Source organism: Hemitrygon akajei, chromosome 6 (assembly GCF_048418815.1).
Source record: "Hemitrygon akajei chromosome 6, sHemAka1.3, whole genome shotgun sequence".
Classification (NCBI taxonomy): domain Eukaryota; kingdom Metazoa; phylum Chordata; class Chondrichthyes; order Myliobatiformes; family Dasyatidae; genus Hemitrygon; species Hemitrygon akajei.
The window spans coordinates 184468722-184492405 of record NC_133129.1 but is presented as its reverse complement, the minus strand read 5'-3'; the positions used below and the strand labels follow the sequence as shown (position 1 = coordinate 184492405).

The following is a 23684-nucleotide window of genomic DNA, read 5'->3' as shown; positions in this document are numbered from 1 at the left end:
GTAGATTCTGAAAACGGCGATGAGTCCAAACGTCCTCACCGCTCGTTAGCTTAGCCCAATGGAAAGGACGGACACTGCCTGGCGTTCCTGTGGCATTTTATTGCCAGTTACGAGGGAAGAAAGTCTGCCATAGCTGGCTACAGTTGGAGTGATTTATCGGCCCAGGCATCAGAGAAACTATCTGCTATTGTTGTTCACTGACTTACACTGCAGGCTTCCGGCCTACACAGCTAGGCTAGTTTAGAGCCTCTGCTGCCCCCCCTCCCCATCCCCAACAGTGTCACAGACGCTGAGTTTTAACTCTGTTTACAGTGGGAGATGGAACTCCACAATATTAGAGAGCTCCACAATATTGCTAAGCAGCCAGATTGTTGTGAATGATTTTAATATTTGTAGCTTTCTTTGAAGTGAATGTCATGATGTCCCCTTGCACCAGAGGCCGGGGATGTTTTTTACTGACTGTGCAATTGTTTTAAATGCGTTACTGCAAGTTATTTTATGCAGAGTCTTCTGTTAGGAAACTCGATCCATGTTTCAGTTTGCGCAGGTGTTTCTGTGTCGAGAGCTCTGTCAGCTGGCAGCCCTGACTTGATCCCGTTGCATTGTGAGGCTGGGAGAGCTCCTGCGGTGGTTGGGGAGGCAGAGGGATGTTGATGTCCTGTGGCGTTCCCAAGCGATCAACCAATATCTCAATCTTGGCAAAAGATCTGGAGTGTTGCACTGACTGGAGTCGCTGTAGCCCCATCTTTAAAAAACCTGTAATCATAAGACAAGTGTTGCTCTGTTAACAGTGCCCTCCTGTTTTTCATGACATTGCATTTAATTTGGTAATCTCACTTTCCCCTCTCCTACTCTGCCTTCTCCCACTGCCTGCAGTCTGTCTCTGTTGTCGCTCGCTTTGGTTGTGCCTTGACCAGCATGTTCTGTCACTGAACTCCGCATGTTGAGTAATGCAGCCCTCTTCTCTGCACTCTAACCTGCTCCCTACTGACTGTGGCTTTAACCAACAAGCACCAAATAATAGTTTTTAGAATGATTTATTTTCCAATATACTGCCAATTTACGCTGCTTACTAGTGCACAAGCCGGTCACAGCCTCCATGAATGGAGTTAAACCCATCCTTTTCTGATATCCTTCCAAAATTTTACAACAGACAAAGCTGAGCGTCCCCTTATTTGGTGAATCATGACATATTAGCAAGATGCAAGACCTGTGATTTTTATTTCTGCAGTTCTATTATTTAAATTCACTAAAACTGAAGAAAATTTCCTTTTATATATTTAAAAAGCTGAAAATATAAATTGTTAGACAATCTGAATCTGTAAAAAATAAATAAATAAGAGTTTGACCTTTTATGTCACAGAGATTTCTGTGGATTTCTCTATAAATTTAACTCAGAGAGGAAGGAGATGGAATCACTCTGTGTGACGGTTTTATGTGAAATTCCTCTTTCTGTCTGTATGGACAATTTTGAGTCCCTTTCCAGTGACCTGGGGGAGGAACTTCAGGCCCTGTCCGTCTCCCAGTGTGTTTCCCCAGACTTACTTTCCTCCAAGCAGATCAAAGTGAGAAGACTGGTGTAACTCCTCTCTGCGTAAGATTTCTGGAGCAAACCACAGACGTGTGTTTGATTGTTTTAATGGATTTATTCAGGAGGTTTAACAGCTGTAGGGCTGTGTACTAACAGGACTGAAAGACTTGCTTCATCTGCTAGCCAATGAATGAGGCAAATCAACCCAATTATGCATGAACGACAAGTGCACTTCGTGATTTATAAATCAAACCCGCTCACACTCCTCCAGCACACTCTATACTCTCCTGTATCTTCTATTGCAGAGTCCACTTATCTTTAAAGGATGAAAACCAAAGGATATTTGAATCCCAACCCATCTGACAAAGGTTTAACAGAAGGGTTCCTATTTCATTAGTAGAATATAAATAAGGAAAATGTTTAAGAAGCCTTTTTTCCCCAGAAATTGTATTATTTACCAAATTCTCACAAAGTGCTGTATCGTGCACATGATTGTATATGTCATTATTTATGATTCCTAAATCTGTAAGCAAAGATTAAATTAAAGTAGACGCTTTGTAAAGTACTTGCTGGTTCTTTATCTTTCTTTTCCTGAAGGTGTTCTCCCGCGAATTCTTCTCCCAAAGCCGTGAGTGAGCGCCTGATTGCAAACCCACTGTATGCCCGGCACCTTGTGGAGCTCTGGGACAACCCTTGCTGTTCCTCAATGTAACCCCTTGGGGAAGATGTTGCTGAGGTTCTGTTGTGACTTGATATTTGATTAAGTGGTAAAGGAAGGTCCCAGCTGAGCCCTGATGAAGGTTCTTGACCCAAAATGTCGACTGTTTTCCCCCACCGTAGATGCTGCCTGACCTGCTGAGCTTGTTTATCAAAGAGAGGAGAGAGAATTCTGAGTGGTACAATGGAGACCTGTGTGTGACTTCAGAAATGCACTCAGGCAATATCCTGAAGACTCTTTTCCACACTATTTCCATGGGACCACAGATGTCCACACTCAGAGTGTGGAACGAGATGCCAGCGCAAGTGACGCATACAAGCATGAGTGCGACCTTTTAGAGAAGTTTGGACAGGTACATAGATGATAGAGACATGGAGGCTGTCGTCCTGGTGCAGGTCAATCGGAGTAGGCAGTTGAAATGGTCCAGCATGAATGAGATGGGCTGAAGGAGCTATTTCTGTCCTGCTCTTTTCAATGACTCTTAAGGACTCAGACTTTCAAGTTTACTGTATTTAGTTATTTTATTTGGCGATGCGGTGTGGAACAGGCCCTTCCGGCCCAACGAGCTGCTCTGCCCAGAAATTCTCCGGTCTAACCTTAGCCTACTTACAGAACAATTTACAACGGCCATCTTAGTGGTACATCTTTGGTCTGTGGGAGGAGTTCCAAGCGCTCACAGGAGAAAAGTACAAACTTTCTTACAGAGAACGCTGGAATTGAACTCTGAACTCCAATGCCATGTGCTGTAACAGCGTTGCACTTACCGCTACGCTATCGTGACCATCCTCCCATAGTTGGGCAAGAGTTAAAGTACACAGTTGTTCAAGTGTGGTCTCACCAACATCTCAGGCAGCTTTTCTTGCTTCCAGAGTGGATTCCCCTCTGTTTCCACATAGATCCAATTGGAAGGAATTGCCTTGAATGTTTTTGCAGGAGCAGACTTGATGGGCCAAATGGACCAGCTCTGCTCCAATGTCTATGGTCAGAGAGATGGTGAGATAGAGAGTTTAAAGCTCCCTCAGTACTGCCCCTCCCACAGTGACTCTCCCTCAGAACCACCCCCTCCCACAGTGTGATCCCCCCTCAGTACCACCCCTCCCACAGACATGAATTTGAGGTGCATCTGTCCCATACTGTGTGCTTCAGATGATGTCTCTGGGTCAGACTGTGATGTCAGCTGCCAAGTGCCTGCTTGTAGAGAGGAAGGAACTAAACAGAATTAAATTTAATGGAACATACGATTTTCGCAGTAAGCAATGGCAGCATCTCCGAGCCCCCAGCTTCCTCACTGATGGACATCTCCATCAATACGAGGTGCTCCCTCTGAAACGTCACCTCTTTCACCCAGAGGGAGGTCTGAATAAGGAATGAGCTGCCAGAGAGAATGGTTGAGGCAGGTACATGAACAACACTTAATGTGTAATTGGGCAGCTAAGTGGATAAGAAAAGTTTAGAGGGATATACAAGACCATAAGGCACAGGAGCAGAGTTAGGCCATTTGGTCCATCAAGTCTGCTGCACCATTCCATCATATTAGCCCTCTCAACCCATTATTCTGCCTTCTCCCCGTATCCTTTTACACTCTGACTAGCCAAGAACCTATCGACCTCTGCTGTAAGTATATCCAATGACTCGGCCCCCCACGGCCAACTGTGGCAATAAATTCCACAGATTCGCCACTCTCTAGCTAAAGAAATTCCTCCTCATCCCTGTTCTAAATGGACGTCCCTCTGTTCTGGTCCTGGACTCACTCACAATAGGAAACATGCTCTCCTTGTCCACTCTATCTAGGCCTTTCAATATTTGATGAAGTTTCAATGAGACACCCTCCCTCGTTTTTCTAAACTCTAGTGAGTACACTAAATGCTCCTCCTACATTACACTTTCCGAGATCATTCTCGTGAAACTCCTCTGTACCCTCTCCTATGCCCGCACATCCTTTCTTAGATACGGGGCACAGAACTGCTTACAATACTCCAAGTGTGTATTGGGCCAAACCTGGGCAAATGAGACTAGTTTAGAAGGGAATGTTGGGCAGAATGTCGTATTTCTGGGCTGGAGGGCTCCAGGACCAAGTCACAACTGAACCTCAACTCTCTTCCTCCCAGCTCACATTTGTGATCCACCAGAACTGGCCCTGCTCACTCGCGTCTTCTAACAACAGTGAGTAGATGGACCTGTTGTTATTAACCTGCCTCTTGCCTCCCATTCCAGGTGGCCTTGGTGCTGGGAGCTCAAACTGTATAAAACCTTCGGCAGCTCGGAGCGGACAACTTTCCTGGTTCCGGCATCTCAAGTTCTTGCTTCCTTTTTTTCATGGGGAGGGCCCTTCTCTTCTGGAACCTTCCATCTTGGAATGGGAATTGGTTTATTATTGTCACATGTACGGAGATACAGTGAAAAGCTTGTCTTGCACAATATCCGTACAGATCTGATCACTTCACAGTGCATTGAGGTAGAACACGATAGAACAGCAACAGAATGCAGAATAAAGTGGTTGAAACGGGTATATCACCAACATTTATAGATATTTGGACAGATACATGGATACGGTAAGTTTAGAAGCACATGGGCTGATTTTACAATCTACAGACTCACTTTCACGGACTCTTAACAACTCATGTTCTCAGTAATATATTTTATTTGCAAACTTGTCTTTTTCGCATTAGTTGTTTGTCAGTCTTTATTTATGTGTAGTTCTCAGACATTGAGACTGTTGGAAAGAGAGAGAGAGAGAGATACCACTTCTACCTCTTCCAACGATTCTGAGTGAGGCACAGAGAGATCTGTATTTACTGACAATTACCTTTATTGTTCAAACTAACTAATATGTGAATTCATACACTAAGTACCTTGTGCGCACACCTGCTAAGTGTCCCTGACTCTCCTGGATAGTCAAAGAATAGCAAAGGTATTACCCGGGCGGAGGAATTTACGCTGGCCAGGTGCTCCTTGTTCCTCGTGGTCCCGATTCACTCTCCACGTGCTTCACGCAGGGTTCTTCTTGCTTGTATCTGTGATGGTTATTCTTCGAAGTTACCACCACCAGCACCCACAAAGCATCCACTTTTATATCCATTTCTTATCAATTCAAATGTCGCATTCCCGTGTCATTGGCCGCAGGTCATGTGTCTGGCCTTTAACACCTGGTCATTGGCTCTGGTCCAAAGCAGCATCCATCTATTGTCCTCTTCCCATCAAGGGACAGTTGCTGACTCATGGCTCTTTGTTCTCAGTCAGCAATGAGCTTGAATCGCCTCAGGCATTCACAAGTCTGCATGTTATAGCCAACCAAAGAACACCTCACAAACAACTCCTTATTTGGAAATGACCTCCAGTCCAGCAGATTACCTCAGCATGTCAAGCTCACAAAATGGAGAATTGAGTGCCTTCACAAAATGGCAGCCTCCATCCGCCAAGTACACGGCAAGAACAAAGACTGCTTCCACTGTCCTTGATTCATTTGAATTCACTGATTTGAAGATTGTCATTCTTTCTGGCCAACGAGAGCAGAATTGGGCATACACTTCCCGACACCGTATTCCATCTGGCACTTCCTTGCCTGTTCTCCCGACAAAGTCCTTCAGCAGACTCTCTGTTTCTCCTCACTACCTGTCCCTCCTTTGTATCATCCACAAACTTTGCAACAGAGCCATCAGTCGCATCATCCAAATAACTGACATTCTACGTAAAAAGAATTGATCCCCACACAGACCCCTGTGGAACACCACTAATCACCGGCAGCCTGTCGGGAAAAGGCTTCCTTTATTCTGACTCTTTTCCTCCCGCCAGTCAGCCACTGCTTTATCCATGCTAGAATCTCTTCTGTAATACCATGGGCTCTTGTTTAGCAGCCTCATGAGTGGCAACTTGTCAAAAGCTTTCTGAAAAGTACCAAACATCCACGGATTCTCCTTTGTCTATCCTGCCTGCTATTTAGCCATCAGATCATAAGACATAAGAGCAGAATAAGGCCATCTGGCCTATTGCACCTGCTCCGCCATTTCATTATGGCTGATCTATTTTCCTCTCATCCCCAATGTGGTGAACTAGATATACCTGTCTGACTGCTCCTGTGGCTCCTCCCACAGACCCTGCTGACTGCCCCTGTGGCTCCTCCCACAGACCCCTGTATAAAGGCGACTGTGGCCTGCTGCTCTCCCTCATTTTCCCAGGATGTAGTGTTGTTCTTCAGTCAATAAAAGCCGATATCTCACTTCCTAAGTCTCAGCGTGAGTTATTGATGGTGCATCACCCAATCTCCTGCCTTTTCCTCATATCCCTTCATGCCCTGACTAATTAATCTCTGCCTTAAATACACCTGATGTCTTAGCCTCCTGTGGAAATGAATTCCACAGATTCTCCACTCTCTGGCTAAAGAAATGCCTCCTCATCATTCTAAAAAGACATCCCTCTATTCTGAGCCTGTGTTCTCTGGTCTTAGACTCTCCCAACATAGGAAATGTTCCCTCTACATCCACTCTAACGAGGCCTTTCGATAGGTTTCAATAAGGTCATCCCTCATTCTTCTGAATTCCAGAATTCCAGTGAGCACAGGCCCAGGGACATCAAACACTCCTCATGTGGCAAGCCTTTCAATCCCAGAATCAATTTTGTGGATTTGAACTCTCTCCAACGTTAGCACATCCTTTCCTAGATAAGGGGCCCAAAACTGCTCCCAATCCTCCAGGTCCTCAGCAGTGCTTTATAAAGCCTCAACGTTACCGTGGTGCTAGAATGTTGGTGACCTCCTTTAGAAATATTTCTGTTTCTGCATAAATACGACCTAAAATGTGATCAGATCTTCACGTAAGTTCTAAAACTGGATAAAGAGAACCCAGTTAATATCCCAATAATTTTTGCTCTGTTATATGGCCTCTCTTTGACTTTCATTTTGGGTATGACTTCTCTTGTCAGCCATGGTTGTGTCATCATGCCTTTGAAATATGTCCGTTTCTTTGGGATTTATCTATGCTGCACACTCCGAATTGCCCTCAGAAACCCCAGCCATTGCTGTTCTGCCTTCGTTCCTGCCAGTGTTCCCTTCCAATCAACTTTGGCTCCTCTCTCATGCCTCTGTAGTTCCCTTTACTCCACTGTAATACTGATACTGTAGCGGTGTGCTACACGCAGTGCTGAAATAACGACACGTAGTCAGTGAGCTGTAGTTGCAAAAAGGTTTATTCAAACTTTGCGGCCTCACTTTAAAGCCTTCCTGTTCCCGCCCTCCCCGGGCGGGAATGCTGTAGGGGGCGTGTATTCACAGTCCCGTCCCGCGCGCGGGCTTTTCCCCTTGCTGGTGAAGCAGGCTTGGTGCCCTCTTTGGGACCGTCCTCAATGCCGGCGCGCGCCACTTTGTGAGCCGGTTCGAGTGCACTGGGAAGTGGGTCGCCACAATACATTTATTTCATAGTTTTTCCTAAATTCTATTGTATTTCTATTTTTATATATTTTTAAAATTATTTTCTTTTGTACATTGGTTGTCAGTCTTTGTAGTTTTTCATTGATTCTATTGTATTTCTTTGTTCTGCTATGAATGCCCGCAAGAAAATGAATCTTGGGGCAGAATATGGTGACATTTATAGTACATACTTTAATAGTAAATCTATCTTGAACTTTGAACCTTTGGAAAGTGCAGTTCAGGTAAACAATAAGGTGCAAATCTCAGTGAGGGCTGGAGTACTAGGGAACTATTCAAGAGTCTGATAACTGTGGGGCAGAAGCTGTTCCTGAACCTGGTGGTATGTGATTTCAGACATTTGTCCCCATGGGAAGGAAGGATTAAATTGATCTTGGAGTAGGTTAAAAGGTCGGCAGAATAATGTGGGCCGAAGGGCCTGTGCTGTGCTGTTTTATGTTCTATTCCAGATACCGGAAATCCTGTGCAACACACACAATCATTAAAGCTTCTCAGATCTCCCCTGCAGGGGTTCCCAACATGGGGGCCACGGACCCATTGGTGTCCATGGCATAAAAAGATTGGGAACCTTGTTCTAAACCTGTGATTGATCTTGGAGCAGGTTAAAGGGCAGGCATAACAACTGTACTGTAATGTTCTGTATTCTATGTTCAGCCCAATGGAAGGGGAGAGAATTCCTTTCCTGGTCCCCAGATGTCATCTCCACTTCTCCCTCAAGATCCATATCCTCCCCAGCGACACTCTGTCGGGGGCACACCCATGGCGTTGGATATCCGTCACGCAGTGTGGTACGGCACTGGGGCATGTAGTTCTCCTGCCTCACAGCGCACCGTTTAATCTCAACCTCTTCAACTGAATTTAACCATAAGACTAAAAGATAGACAAGCAGAATTAGGCATTTTGCCCATCGAGTCTTCTCCACCATTCAAACATCATCATTATGTGCCGTGTTGTATGACACGGGTGATTACAATCTTTCCATGACCATGACTGCTTTTGGGAAATTTTTCTACAGAAGTGGTTTGCCATTGTAGCCTTCTGGACAGTGTCTTTACAAGACGGGTGACCCCAGCCATTATCAATACTCGTCAGAGATTGTCTGCCAGGTGTCAGTGGTCGCATAACCATTGCACCAGCTGCTCATTCGACTGTCCACCACCTGCTCCCATGGCTTCACGTGACCCTGATCGGGGGCTAAGCAGGTACAACACTTTGCCCAAGGGTGACTGCAGGCTAGGGGAGGGAAGGAGCGCCTTACAACTCTTTTTGCAGAGATGTATCTCCACCCCATCATCCTCATTCAAACATGGCTGATTTTATTTTCGAAGACATTATCCCACCTTTCCCCATAACCTTGGGCACCCTTACCTTCCACCCTATCACTTCCCAGCTTTTTACTTCATCCCTTCCTCCCTCACCCACTCACCTTCCCCCTCACATGGTCTCACCTATCATCTGCCAGCTTATACTCCATTCCCTCCCCCCCCCCCCCCCCACCTTCTCATTCTGGTTTCTTCCCCAATCCTTTCCAGTCCTGATCAAGGGTCTCAGCCCAAAATGTCGACTGTTTATTCCTCTCCTGGCCTGCTGAGTTCTCCAGCAGTTTATTGCCAGGAATTTATCAGTCTCTGTATGAGATACACATTGACTTGGCCTCTTTGGCAATGAATTCTGCAGATTATCCACCTTCAGGCTGAAGAAATTCCTCCTCACCTTATGTCTAAAGGGAGTCCTACTCTGAGACTGGTCCTAGCATCCCCTACCAATGTAAACATCCTCTCCACATCCACTCTATCTGTGTCCTCTGGTCCTAGCCTCCCCTACCAATGTAAACATCCTCTCCACATCCACTCTGTGTCCTCTGGTCCTAGCCTCCCCTACCAATGTAAACATCCTCTCCACATCCACTCTGTCTGTGTCCTCTGGTCCTAGCCTCCCCTACCAATGTAAACATCCTCTCCACATCCACTCTATCTGTGTCCTCTGGTCCTAGCCTCCCCTACCAATGTAAACTTCCTCTCCACATCCACTCTGTCTGTGTCCTCTGGTCCTAGCCTCCCCTACCAATATAAACATCCTCTCCACATCCACTCTGGTAGGGGAGGCTAGGACCAGAGGACACAGACAATGTAAATATCCTCTCCACATCCACTCTATCTGTGTCCTCTGGTCCTAGCCTCCCCTACCAATGTAAACATCCTCTCCACATCCACTCTATCTGTGTCCTCTGGTCCTAGCCTCCCCTACCAATGTAAACATCCTCTCCACATCCACTCTGTCTGTGTCCTCTGGTCCTAGCCTCCCCTACCAATGTAAACATCCTCTCCACATCCACTCTCTGTGTCCTCTGGTCCTAGCCTCCCCTACCAATGTAAACATGCTCTCCACATCCACTCTGTCTGTGTCCTCTGGTCCTAGCCTCCCCTACCAATGTAAACATCCTCTCCACATCCACTCTATCTGTGTCCTCTGGTCCTAGACTCCCCCACCATAGGAAACATCCTCTCCACATCCACTCTATCTGTGTCCTCTGGTCCTAGACTCCCCCACTATAGGAAACATTCTCTCCACATCCACTCTGTCTGTGTCCTCTGGTCCTAGCCTCCCCTACCAATGTAAACATCCTCTCCACATCCACTCTGTCTGTGTCCTCTGGTCCTAGACTCCCCCACTATAGGAAACATTCTCTCCATGTCCACTCTATCTGTGTCCTCTGGTCCTAGACTCCCCCACCATAGGAAACATCCTCTCCACATCCACTCTATCTGTGTCCTCTGGTCCCAGACTCCCCCACTATAGGAAACATTCTCTCCACATCCACTCTATCTGTGTCCTCTGGTCCTAGCCTCCCCTACCAATGTAAACATCCTCTCCACATCCACTCTATCTGTGTCCTCTGGTCCTAGCCTCCCCTACCAATGTAAACATCCTCTCCACATCCACTCTATCTGTGTCCTCTGGTCCTAGCCTCCCCCACCATAGGAAATATGCTCTCCACATCCACTCTATCTGTGTCCTCTGGTCCTAGCCTCTCCTACCAATGTAAACATCCTCTCCACATCCACTCTGGTAGGGGAGGCTAGGACCAGAGGACACAGACAATGTAAATATCCTCTCCACATCCACTCTGTCTGTGTCCTCTGGTCCTAGCCTCCCCTACCAATGTAAACATCCTCTCCACATCCACTCTGTCTGTGTCCTCTGGTACTAGCCTCCCCTACCAATGTAAACATCCTCTCCACATCCACTCTGTCTGTGTCCTCTGGTCCTAGCCTCCCCTACCAATGTAAACATCCTCTCCACATCCACTCTGTCTGTGTCCTCTGGTCCTAGCCTCCCCTACCAATGTAAACATCCTCTCCACATCCACTCTGTCTGTGTCCTCTGGTCCTAGCCTCCCCTACCAATGTAAACATCCTCTCCACATCCACTCTGTCTGTGTCCTCTGGTCCTAGCCTCCCCTACCATAGGAAACATGCTCTCCACATCCACTCTATCTGTGTCCTCTGGTCCTAGCCTCCCCTACCAATGTAAACATCCTCTCCACATCCACTCTGTCTGTGTCCTCTGGTCCTAGCCTCCCCTACCAATGTAAACATCCTCTCCACATCCACTCTATCTGTGTCCTCTGGTCCTAGCCTCCCCTACCAATGTAAACATCCTCTCCACATCCACTCTGTCTGTGTCCTCTGGTCCTAGCCTCCCCTACCAATGTAAACATCCTCTCCACATCCACTCTATCTGTGTCCTCTGGTCCTAGACTCCCCTACCAATGTAAACATGCTCTCCACATCCACTCTATCTGTGTCCTCTGGTCCTAGACTCCCCCACCATAGGAAACATCCTCTCCACATCCACTCTATCTGTGTCCTCTGGTCCTAGACTCCCCCACTATAGGAAACATTCTCTCCACATCCACTCTATCTGTGTCCTCTGGTCCTAGCCTCCCCTACCAATGTAAACATCCTCTCCACATCCACTCTGTCTGTGTCCTCTGGTCCCAGACTCCCCCACTATCGGAAACATCCTCTCCACATCCACTCTGTCTGTGTCCTCTGGTCCTAGCCTACCCCACCAATGTAAACATCCTCTCCACGTCCACTCTATTTGTGTCCTCTGGTCCTAGCCTCCCCTACCAATGTAAACATCCTCTCCACATCCACTCTCTGTGTCCTCTGGTCCTAGACTCCCCCACCATAGGAAACATCCTCTCCACATCCACTCTATTTGTGTCCTCTGGTCCTAGCCTCCCCTACCAATGTAAACATCCTCTCCACATCCACTCTATCTGTGTCCTCTGGTCCTAGCCTCCCCTACAAATGTAAACATCCTCTCCACATCCACTCTGTCTGTGTCCTCTGGTCCTAGCCTCCCCTACCAATGTAAACATCCTCTCCACATCCACTCTATCTGTGTCCTCTGGTCCTAGACTACCCCACCATAGGAAACATCCTCTCCACATCCACTCTATCTGTGTCCTCTGGTCCTAGACTCCCCCACTATAGGAAACATGCTCTCCACATCCACTCTATCTGTGTCCTCTGGTCCTAGCCTCCCCTACCAATGTAAACATCCTCTCCACATCCACTCTGTCTGTGTCCTCTGGTCCTAGCCTCCCCTACCAATGTAAACATCCTCTCCACATCCACTCTCTGTGTCCTCTGGTCCTAGACTCCCCCACTATAGGAAACATCCTCTCCTCATCCACTCTGTCTGTGTCCTCTGGTCCTAGCCTCCCCTACCAATGTAAACATCCTCTCCACATCCACTCTATCTGTGTCCTCTGGTCCTAGCCTCCCCTACCAATGTAAACATCCTCTCCACATCCACTCTGTCTGTGTCCTCTGGTCCTAGCCTCCCCTACCAATGTAAACATCCTCTCCACATCCACTCTGTCTGTGTCCTCTGGTCCTAGCCTCCCCCACCATAGGAAACATCCTCTCCACATCCACTCTATCTGTGTCCTCTGGTCCTAGACTCCCCCACTATAGGAAACATTCTCTCCACATCCACTCTATCTGTGTCCTCTGGTCCTAGCCTCCCCTACCAATGTAAACATCCTCTCCACATCCACTCTGTCTGTGTCCTCTGGTCCTAGACTCCCCCACTATAGGAAACATTCTCTCCACATCCACTCTATCTGTGTCCTCTGGTCCTAGCCTCCCCTACCAATGTAAACATCCTCTCCACATCCACTCTATCTGTGTCCTCTGGTCCTAGACTCCCCCACTATAGGAAACATTCTCTCCACATCCACTCTATCTGTGTCCTCTGGTCCTAGCCTCCCCTACCAATGTAAACATCCTCTCCACATCCACTCTGTCTGTGTCCTCTGGTCCTAGCCTCCCCTACCAATGTAAACATCCTCTCCACATCCACTCTGTCTGTGTCCTCTGGTCCCAGACTCCCCCACTATCGGAAACATCCTCTCCACATCCACTCTGTCTGTGTCCTCTGGTCCTAGCCTCCCCTACCAATGTAAACATCCTCTCCACATCCACTCTGTCTGTGTCCTCTGGTCCTAGACTCCCCCACCATAGGAAACATCCTCTCCACATCCACTCTGTCTGTGTCCTCTGGTCCTAGCCTCCCCTACCAATGTAAACATCCTCTCCACATCCACTCTGTCTGTGTCCTCTGGTCCTAGACTCCCCCACTATAGGAAACATCCTCTCCACATCCACTCTATCTGTGTCCTCTGGTCCTAGACTCCCCCACCATAGGAAACATCCTCTCCACATCCACTCTATCTGTGTCCTCTGGTCCTAGACTCCCCTACCAATGTAAACATCCTCTCCACATCCACTCTCTGTGTCCTCTGGTCCTAGCCTCCCCTACCAATGTAAACATCCTCTCCACATCCACTCTATCTGTGTCCTCTGGTCCCAGACTCCCCCCACTATCGGAAACATCCTCTCCACATCCACTCTATCTAGGCCTAATTCCCTATCTGGTAGATTTCAGTGAGATCCCTCCCCGTCACTGTACGTGTTTCCTCTGATGTCCCCCCACATTCCAAACGTGGCTTGTTGTGTCATTGCAGATAGTTCATCTCACTCTTCCCCACCATCCCTGCCCCCTGTCGGGGAGGGTCGCTCTTCCCCCACCATCCCTGCCCTCGGTCGGAGAGGGTCGCTCTTCCCTCACCATCCCTGCCCCCGGTCGGGGAGGGTAATCTCTTCCCCCACCATCCCTGCCCCCGGTCGGGGAGGGTCGCTCTTCCCCCACCATCCCTGCCCCCGGTCGGGGAGGGTAATCTCTTCCCCCACCATCCCTGCCCCCGGTCGGGGAGGGTCGCTCTTCCCCCACCATCCCTGCACCCGGTCGGGGAGGGTCGCTCTTCCCCCACCATCCCTGCCCCCGGTCGGGGAGGGTCGCTCTTCCCCCACCATCCCTGCCCCCGGTCGGTGTGGGTCGCTCTTCCCCCACCATCCCTGCCCCCGGTCGGTGAGGGTCGCTCTTCCCCACCATCCCTGCCCCCTGTCGGGGAGGGTCGCTCTTCCCCACCATCCCTGCCCCCTGTCGGGGAGGGTCGCTCTTCCCTCACCATCCCTGCCCCCGGTCGGGGAGGGTCGCTCTTCCCCCACCATCCCTGCCCCCGGTCGGGGAGGGTCGCTCTTCCCCCACCATCCCTGCCCCCGGTCGGTGAGGGTCGCTCTTCCCCCACCATCCCTGCCCTCGGTCGGGGAGGGTCGCTCTTCCCCCACCATCCCTGCCCCCGGTCGGGGAGGGTCGCTCTTCCCCCACCATCCCTGCCCTCGGTCAGAGAGGGTCGCTCTTCCCTCACCATCCCTGCCCCCGGTCGGGGAGGGTCGCTCTTCTCCCACCATCCCTGCCCCCGGTCGGGCAGGGTCGCTCTTCCTCCACCATCCCTGCCCTCGGTCGGGGAGGGTCGCTCTTCCCCCACCATCCCTGCCCCCGGTCGGGGAGGGTCGCTCTTCCCCCACCATCCTTGCCCCTGGTTGGTGTAGGGTCGCTTCTTTCCCCACCATCCCTGCCCTCGGTCAGGTTATCTCCAGGGTTAAGGCAATGAGCTGTTGTCGAGGTTCTGACATCGCAGTACTCTCTCAACATCCACAATACCTCGTGTGGCATATGGGTTACAGTAAGCGAAGACGCTGGGCGCAGGACACTCCAGTAACCCAGGGCTTGATGCCACCAACAGGAGCCAACCAACATTATCAGTGAAACATCAGTAATGACCAGCTTGTGCCTAACAACAAACCTTATTCCCAGCACATGATTTTCAACCTTCAAACAACACAGGATAGGAAACATTACAGCACAGTACAGGCTCTTCAGCCCACGATATTGTGCCAGTCTTCCAACCTACTCGCACCCTCTCCTCCATTCTTCTATCATCCTTGATCCTATCTAATGATCTCTAAATATCCCAGTGCATCTGTGCCTACCAGCACCCTCTCTAAAGCTTCCACATCTTTCCCATAATGAAGTGACCAGAATGGAACACAGTATTCCAAGTGTGGTCTGACCGGAGTTTTATAGAGCGGACTAAAGAAGGTCAACTCACCCTATCGATTTATGCGGCAAGTTTGAGGGAACTATCGACAGGGACCCCAAGTCCTTCTGTATCCTCCTTTGTGCTGTACTGGGTTGTGCACCTCGGTCCAGAGAAACGTCTCGTTTGGCAGTATATGTGTACGGTATACGGCTGAATGACAATAAAGTTGAATTTCAACTTGTTAATCCTTCCTCGAGAACAGCTCTTCACAAGCCGCAACACAAACAGAGATAACCCTGATAACGATAACCCTGTTTACGTATAAACTTTTATCGGAATATCTGCTGAACGGTTTGTTTATGTGAACCGAGCATGGTTGCCATTGCAGGGTTCCTGGAGAGCTGACTCTGCTGGAGTGACTGGGGAGGTCGTGGATGGGACACTGGTTACAGACCGTGTGGATCGATTCCTCCTCCCTCTCCCTCCTCACCTCCTCTCACACACACAATCCCCACTCACTCACAGAAACACACCCACACACACACACACACACTCCCCAGTCACAGAAACACTCCTCACCTCCTCTCACACACACACAATCCCCACCCACACCCACACACACACACTCTCCCCAGTCACAGAAACACTCCTCACCTTCTCTCACACACTATCCCCACCCTCACACACACATTCCCCACCCCTTCATTCACTCCCCACCTCTCTCTCGTTGTCTTTCACTGTCCCCCTCTTTGTCTTGCTCCCTCTCTCTTACTCTCTCACACACAATCCTTTCTCCCACACCATCTTTTTCTCACTCATTGTTTCATTTTCTCTCTCTCTCTGTTCCATTCTGTCTCTCGATGTCTCTGTCTCTCTACATCTCTCTCTCTTTCTCTCCCTCTCTCCCCTCTTGCCAGCTTGCTTTCTCTTTCTGATATTTATTTTACATATTTCAAATTCCATTCATTCGTGATTCTGTTTGCTTAAATTTTTAAAAATCTCCTGACATTCTTTTTGGTATAGTCACAGATAAACTCATTTTGTTTTTGTTGGCTAGAAATTTTGCAAAGACAGGCTGCTGCTGGAGGGCAGCCCCAGGGGACTGATGCACTTCCAGGGTGGGGGGTGGGGGGGGGAATCAGAGTCAAAGTTCAAAGTAAATTAATTATCAAAGAACAGAAATGTCACCGTGTACAACCCTGAGATTCGTGTTCTCGTGGGCATTCACAGTAAATACAAGAAACACAATAGAATCTGTGAAAGACCACACCCAACCCGTGTGCAAAAGACAACAAACTGCTAATATAAAAGTAAAAAGAAATAATGGTAATGAATAAGCAATAAATATTAAGAACATGAAATGAAGAGTCCATGAAGATGAGTCCAGAGGTTGTGGGAAGAGTTCAATGATGGGGTGAGTGAAGTTGTCCCCCTTATTCAAGAGCCTGTTGGCTGAGGGGTAGTGACTGTTCCTGAAGCGGGTGGAGTGAGTGCTGAGGCTCCTGTACCTTCTTCCTGGTGGCAGCAGCATGTCCTGGGTGCTGGGCGTCCCTGATGATGTGCACTGCCTTCCTGCCGCAGGGCTCCATGTAGGTGTGTTCTCTGGTGGGAAGGGCCTTATCCATGATGTGCTGGGCCGAATCCTCTACTATTTGATTTTTCATTCAAGGGCATTGGTGTTTCCATACTAGGCTGTGATACAACCAGTCAGTATACTCTCCACCGTATATCGATAGACGTTTGTTAAAGTTTCGGATGTCATGCTGAATCTTTGCAAACTTCTAAGGAAGTGGAGGTGCTGCTACGCTTTCTTCATAATTGCATCTACATGCTGGGCCAGGGCAGGTCTTCCAAAATAATCAGACAATTTCACTGTGTGATAAAATTTAGTTTTTTTGCAACAGTAGTACATAAAAAAAATTATAAATTACAATAGGAATATAAAAATAATTAAATAGTGCAAAAAGAGAGCAAAATAGTGATGTAGTTTTGTTGGACCATTCAGAAACTTGATGACAGAGGGGAGAAACTGTTCCTAAATCGTTGAGAGTGTGTCCGCAGGTTCCTGTATCTCCTCCCTGATGTTAGCAACGTGAAGAGGGCATGTGTTGGATGGTTGTGTAAAGAAAATCTGCTGCTTTTTTGAGGCACTGTATTTCGAAGGTGTCCTCAGTGGTGGGGAGGCTGGTGTTCATGATGGACATGAGTGAGTTGACAACTTTCTGTAGTTTGTTCCATTAGCCCCTCCATGCCAGTCAGTGATGTAACCAGTTAGAACGCTCTCCACAGTGCATCTGTAGGAATTTGTTGGTCTTTGATGACATACCAAATCTCCTCAAACTTCTAGTGAAATATAGCCACTGTTGTGCCTTAATGATTGTATCAATATGCTGGTCCCAGCATAGATCTTCAGAGATGTTAACAGCCAGGAACTTGAAGCAGCTCACCCTTTCCACTGATGACCCCTTGATGAGAACTGCTGTGTGTTCTGACAGCTGCGATACAATATCCATGACTAACAGAGGCCAGCATGCTTCCTACATACAGTATCTGTACTCTAACATCCCTCTGTTCTACAAAAGAACCGGGGACCTTCCTTTAAAGTGGAAGTTCTACCTTGATTTCTCCTTCCAGAATGTAACAACATAGTCCTCATTGGCTTGTCTCTGTGGGTGACTCCAGTCACAGAGTACGACAGCACAGAAATGGGCTCCACACCAACCTGGTCATCAGTCTGCACCCAGACCGTAGTCCAGCATGTCTCATCTACCTCCACCATCGACGGTCCCAAGCCTGGCTGTGAAGGGAGGAGGGTTGAGCATGGAGCTAGCAACCCCAACTGGGCTACAGAAACACAAGCCGGCCGGTGGCGGAGAGGCATCCACAGCAGACTTCCAGGCAAGCGGTCCCAGATTTGAATCCGGCCAGCTCCTCGCACGCTTCCCATCCTTGCTGGGAGCTTTGACTGAGCAACTCAGCCCTGAGAAAGACAGACAAATGCCAAAGGAAATGGTAAGTCGCAGAGGGGAACACCAGCAGAAGATCCAAAGACCTCATCCCTGGAGGAGGAGGGATCTCTGCCTAGAAGACGTATGACGTAGGTGCAAGACCATGGAAGCCACAGGGCAGATCGTCCTCAGGAGAGGCCAGCTAATGAACGCCTGGCGATGCTGACACCAAGATGGGCAACACCTGTGTACAACTTGAGAAACTGGCTCAGGACAGAGGACTCTGAAGCTGCTGTCGCAGCCTATACCCCAGTAGGGATGATGGGCTTAACCTCCCTCGTCCATTGTAGAGTCCATGATGCAATCCCACAAGCATTGTCTGATCCAAGATCACCCTCAGAGGTGATCTGGACAGCAGCAGGGGTGACCAACAGAGTCATAGAATGCTAGAGTACAGAAAGAGGTTCTTTGGACCATCTAATCCGTGCTGAACTATTTATCTGCCTAGTCCCATTGACCTGTACCAAGGCCTTAGCCCTCCACACCTCTTCCATCCAAATTTCTCTTAAATGTTGAAATCAAATCCGCATCTGCCATTTCCGCTAGCAGATTGTTCCACATACTTGCCATCCTCTGGGTGAAGAAGCTCCCCCTCATATGCCCCTTGAACATTTCACCTTTCACCCTTAACCCATTTACCCTATCTATACCCCTCATAATTTTGTACACTTCTATCAAATTTTGCCTTGGATCCCCAGATAGTGGGACATCTGTCTTGTGTCGTTGCTGAGGTCCAGGCATTTGGACTTTTTCAGACTGCACTTGGAGTATTGTGAGCAGTTTAGACCCCATTATCTAAGAAAAGATGCATTGACATTGGAGAGGGTTCAAAGGATATTCACAAAATGATTCTGGGAGTGAAAGGGTTAATGGAGGGGGCTTTGATAGCACTGGGCCTGTATCAGCTGGAGTTCAGAAGAATGAGGACGATCCCGTTGAAACCTATTGAATATTGAAAGGCCTAAATAGACTGGATGTGGAGAGGATTTTTCCTATAATGGGTGAGTTTATGACCAGAGGGCACAGCCTCAAAATACAAGGATGTTCCTTTAGATAAAAACACAAAATGCTGGCAGAACTCAGCAGGCCAGACAGCATCTATGGGAGGAGGTAGTGACGACGTTTCGGGCCGAAACCCTTCATCAGGAGTTATCCTTTAGAATTGAGATGAGGAGGAATTGCTTTAGCCAGAGGGTAGTCAATCTGTGGAACTCATTGCCACAGGTGGCTGTGGAGTACAAGTTAGAAACCTACAGCACCATACAGACCCTTTGGTCCACAATGCTGTGTCGAACATGTACTTACTTTCGAAATTACCTAGGTTACCCATTGCCCTCTATTTTTCTAAGTTATTGGTTATATTTAAAACGGAGGTTGATAGGTTCTTGATTAGTCAGGGCATCAAAGGTTCTGGGAAGAGGGCAGGAGACCCTGGCCCCCTAGGCCTGAGTCGACGTAGTAGTAGCAGGAGAACGACGCTGAGATATATTTTCTTGTGGGCATTTGCAGTAAATATAATGAAAAATAATAGAATCAATGGAAGACAGTGCCCCAAAGGATGGACAAACAACCAACAAACTCTGCAAATAAAAATAAATAAACAAACAAATAAACAATAAATGTTGAGAACATGAGCTGAAAAGTCCTTGAAAGTGAGCCCATAGGTTGTGGGAACAGTTCAGTGATGGGGCAACTGAAGTTATCCCGACTGGTCGAGGGGTGGTAACTGTTCCTGAACCTGGTGGTGTGAGCCCTGAAGTTCCTGTGAGGCCTGATAGCAGCAGTGAGTAGAGAGCATGGCCTGGGTGGTGGGGGTCCTGATGACAGCAGTGAGAAGAGAGCATGGCCTGGGTGGTGGGGGTCCTGTTGACAGCAGTGAGAAGAGAGCATGGCCTGGGTGGTGGGGGTTCTGATGACAGCAGTGGGAAGAGAGCATGGCCTGGGTGGTGGGGGTCCCTGATGACAGCAGTGAGAAGAGAGCATGGCCTGGGTGGTGGGGGTCCCTGATGACAGCAGTGAGAAGAGAGCATGGCCTGGGTGGTGGGGGTCCCTGATAGCAGCAGTGAGAAGAGAGCACGGCCTGGGTGGTGGGGTCCCTGATGACAGCAGTGAGAAGAGAGCATGGCCTGGGTGGTGGGGTCCCTGATGACAGCAGTGAGAAGAGAGCATGGCCTGGGTGGTGGGGGTCCCTGATGACAGCAGTGAGAAGAGAGCATGGCCTGGGTGGTGGGGTCCCTGATGACAGCAGTGAGAAGAGAGCATGGCCTGGGTGGTGGGGGTCCCTGATGACAGCAGTGAGAAGAGAGCATGGCCTGGGTGGTGGGGGTCCCTGATGACAGCAGTGGGAAGAGAGCATGGCCTGGGTGGTGGGGTCCCTGATGACAGCAGTGAGGAGAGAGCATGGCCTGGGTGGTGGGGGTCCCTGATGACAGCAGTGAGAAGAGAGCATGGCCTGGGTGGTGGGGGTCCCTGATGACAGCAGTGAGAAGAGAGCATGGCCTAGGTGGTGGGGGTCCCTGATGACAACAGTGAGAAGAGAGCATGGCCTGGGTGGTGGGGGTCCCTGATGACAGCAATGGGAAGAGAGCATGGCCTAGGTGGTGGGGGTCCCTGATGACAGCAGTGGGAAGAGAGCATGGCCTGGGTGGTGGGGGTCCCTGATGACAGCAGTGAGAAGAGAGCATGGCCTGGGTGGTGGGGGTCCCTGATGACAGTGAGAAGAGAGCATGGCCTGGGTGGTGGGGGTCCCTGATGACAGCAGTGAGAAGAGAGCATGGCCTGGGTGGTGGGGATCCCTGATGACAGCAGTGAGAAGAGAGCATGGCCTGGGTGGTGGGGGTCCCTGATGACAGCAGTGAGAAGAGAGCATGGCCTGGGTGGTGGGGGTCCCTGATGACAGCAGTGGGAAGAGAGCATGGCCTGGGTGGTGGGGGTCCCTGATGACAGCAGTGAGAAGAGAGCATGGCCTGGGTGGTGGGGTCCCTGATGACAGCAGTGGAAAGAGAGCATGGCCTGGGTGGTGGGGGTCCCTGATGACAGCAGTGAGAAGAGAGCATGGCCTGGGTGGTGGGGGTCCCTGATGACAACAGTGAGAAGAGAGCATGGCCTGGGTGGTGGGGGTCCCTGATGACAACAGTGAGAAGAGAGCATGGCCTGGGTGGTGGGGTCCCTGATGACAGCAGTGGAAAGAAAGCATGGCCTGGGTGGTGGGGGTCCCTGATGACAGCAGTGAGAAGAGAGCATGGCCTGGGTGGTGGGGTCCCTGATGACAGCAGTGAGAAGAGAGCATGGCCTGGGTGGTGGGGTCCCTGATGACAGCAGTGGGAAGAGAACATGGCCTGGGTGGTGGGGTCCCTGATGACAGCAGTGAGAAGAGAGCATGGCCTGGGTGGTGGGGTCCCTGATGACAGCAGTGAGAAGAGAGCATGGCCTGGGTGGTGGGGGTCCCTGATGACAGCAGTGAGAAGAGAGCATGGCCTGGGTGGTGGGGGTCCCTGATGACAGCAGTGAGAAGAGAGCATGGCCTGGGTGGTGGGGGGTCCCTGATGACAGCAGTGAGAAGAGAGCATGGCCTGGGTGGTGGGGGTCCCTGATGATGGATGTTGCTTTCCTGTGTCAGCATTTCATGTAGATGTGCTCAGTGGTGGGGAAGGTTTTACCCATGATTGACTGGGCACTATCCACTACTTTTTGTAGGAATTTCTGATCAAGGGCATTGGTGTTTCCACACCAGACCATGATGCAACCACTCCCTCTTCACACCCACCAGTACCCAACTCAAGGCCAATGGCTGTGTTTTTTCTGGCTTATCAGAAATATTTGTTCAGCACATACCGTTCTGACAGACTTCAGTTCTTGGTGGGGGTGAACTGAAACGGTGCCCAAAGAGATGAAGCTGTAGTACGTGACTAATCCCGGTCAGGGCAGCGACAGAAACACACCAGTGTCGGGATTTGCCTGGAGGTTGGTTTAGGGGGATGATTCTCGCTTTGCAGATGAGACGCTGAGCATTTGAGAAGTTGCAGTTTCAAATCCCGGAAGAGCCATTTGTTTAATATATTGCACACGATTTGGGCGCCAAGGTAACGTTGTGGTTATCGTGACACTAATACAGCTTGGATCATCAGAGTTCAGGGTTCAATTCTGATGTCATCTGTAAAGAGTTTGTACTTCTGTCCGCGAGCCCGTGGGATTCCTCCAGATGTATTCCGGAGTCGGGTGTTCAATTCTAGCATCACCTGTAAGACATTTTTACAGTATTTCCTCCCCATGGAATGTGTGGGTTTCCTCCCGCAGTCTGAAGCTGTTCTGGTTAAGAGGTTAATTGTCCTGTGTTTAGGCTAGGGTTAAATCGGTGTTTCTGGGTGGTGCAGTTCTGAGGGATGGAAGGGCCTGTTCCTCACTACCTCTGAATAAATAGATTACTCCCACTACGGATGTCCGTCTGCGCGGAGCCAATCCCAACAGACCGTCCTCCACCAGGCTCAGGTCCCAATTCACACTCATTTATTTATCGCATGGACAGTGAAACATGCAGTGACATGCGTTGTTTGTGTTATTGGCCAACACAACCTGAGGGGGCAGCCCACAAGAGTCACCACACATTCCAGTGTCAACACAGCAAGCCCACAATACTCGGCAAAATAGCACAGGACACAACAGCGAAACAAGCCCCAGAGTGCCTGTTCTGCACAGCACTGAATGGCCACTTTATTAGGTACACTGGCTCGTTGTTGAAAATATGTCATCAGCCAATCACGTGGCAGCAACTCATGCATAAAAGCATGCAGACATGGTCAAGAGGTTCGGTTGTTGTTCAGACCAAACATCAGAATGGGGAAGAGATGTGATCTGACTGTGGAATGTTCGTTGGTGCCAGATGGGGTTGTTTGAATATCTCAGAAACTGCTGATCTCCTCAGATTTCCACACATAACAGTCTCTAGAGTTTACAGAGAATGGTGCAAAAATCAAACATAACATCCAGTGAGCAGCAGTTCTGTAGATGAAAAGCCTCTTTACTGAGAGAGGACAGAGGAGAATGACCATACGGGTTCAAGCTGACAGGAACTCACATAACAATGTGTTAGAACAGAAGGGCATCTCTAAACACACAATGCATCGAACATAGAAAACCTACAGCACAATACAGGCCCTGTGGCCCACAAAGAAAACCTACAGCACGATACAGGCCCTGTGGCCCACAAAGAAAACCTACAGCACGATACAGGCCCTGTGGCCCACAAAGAAAACCTACAGCACGATACAGGCCCTGTGGCCCACAAAGAAAACCTACAGCACGATACAGGCCCTGTGGCCCACAAAGAAAACCTACAGCACGATACAGGCCCTGTGGCCCACAAAGAAAACCTACAGCACGATACAGGCCCTGTGGCCCACAAAGTTGTGCCGAACATGTCCCTACTTCAGAAATTACTAGGCTTACCTATAGCCCTCTATTTTACTAAGCTCCATGTATCTATCTAAAAGTTTCTTAGAAGACCTTATCATACCTACCTCCACCACCGTTGCCGGCAGCCCATTCCA

At 49.2% G+C, this 23684-nt stretch overlaps 1 protein-coding gene across 12 annotated transcripts in view; it reads left to right on the top strand.

Moving 5' to 3' along the window:
* Positions 1-23684, top strand: part of LOC140729753 (F-actin-monooxygenase MICAL2-like) — a 261577-nt gene that overhangs the window by 179032 nt on the left and 58861 nt on the right. Inside the window, exon 27 of one of the 12 annotated variants that reach the window (XM_073049936.1) lies at positions 1837-2096. The exons of the other annotated variants lie outside the window; for them this stretch is intronic. Coding sequence (XP_072906037.1) covers positions 1837-1853 — 17 coding nt within the window. The 3' untranslated portion in view covers positions 1854-2096. Of the gene's footprint in view, positions 1-1836; positions 2097-23684 lie in introns of those variants that run through there. 12 annotated transcript variants of the gene reach the window in all.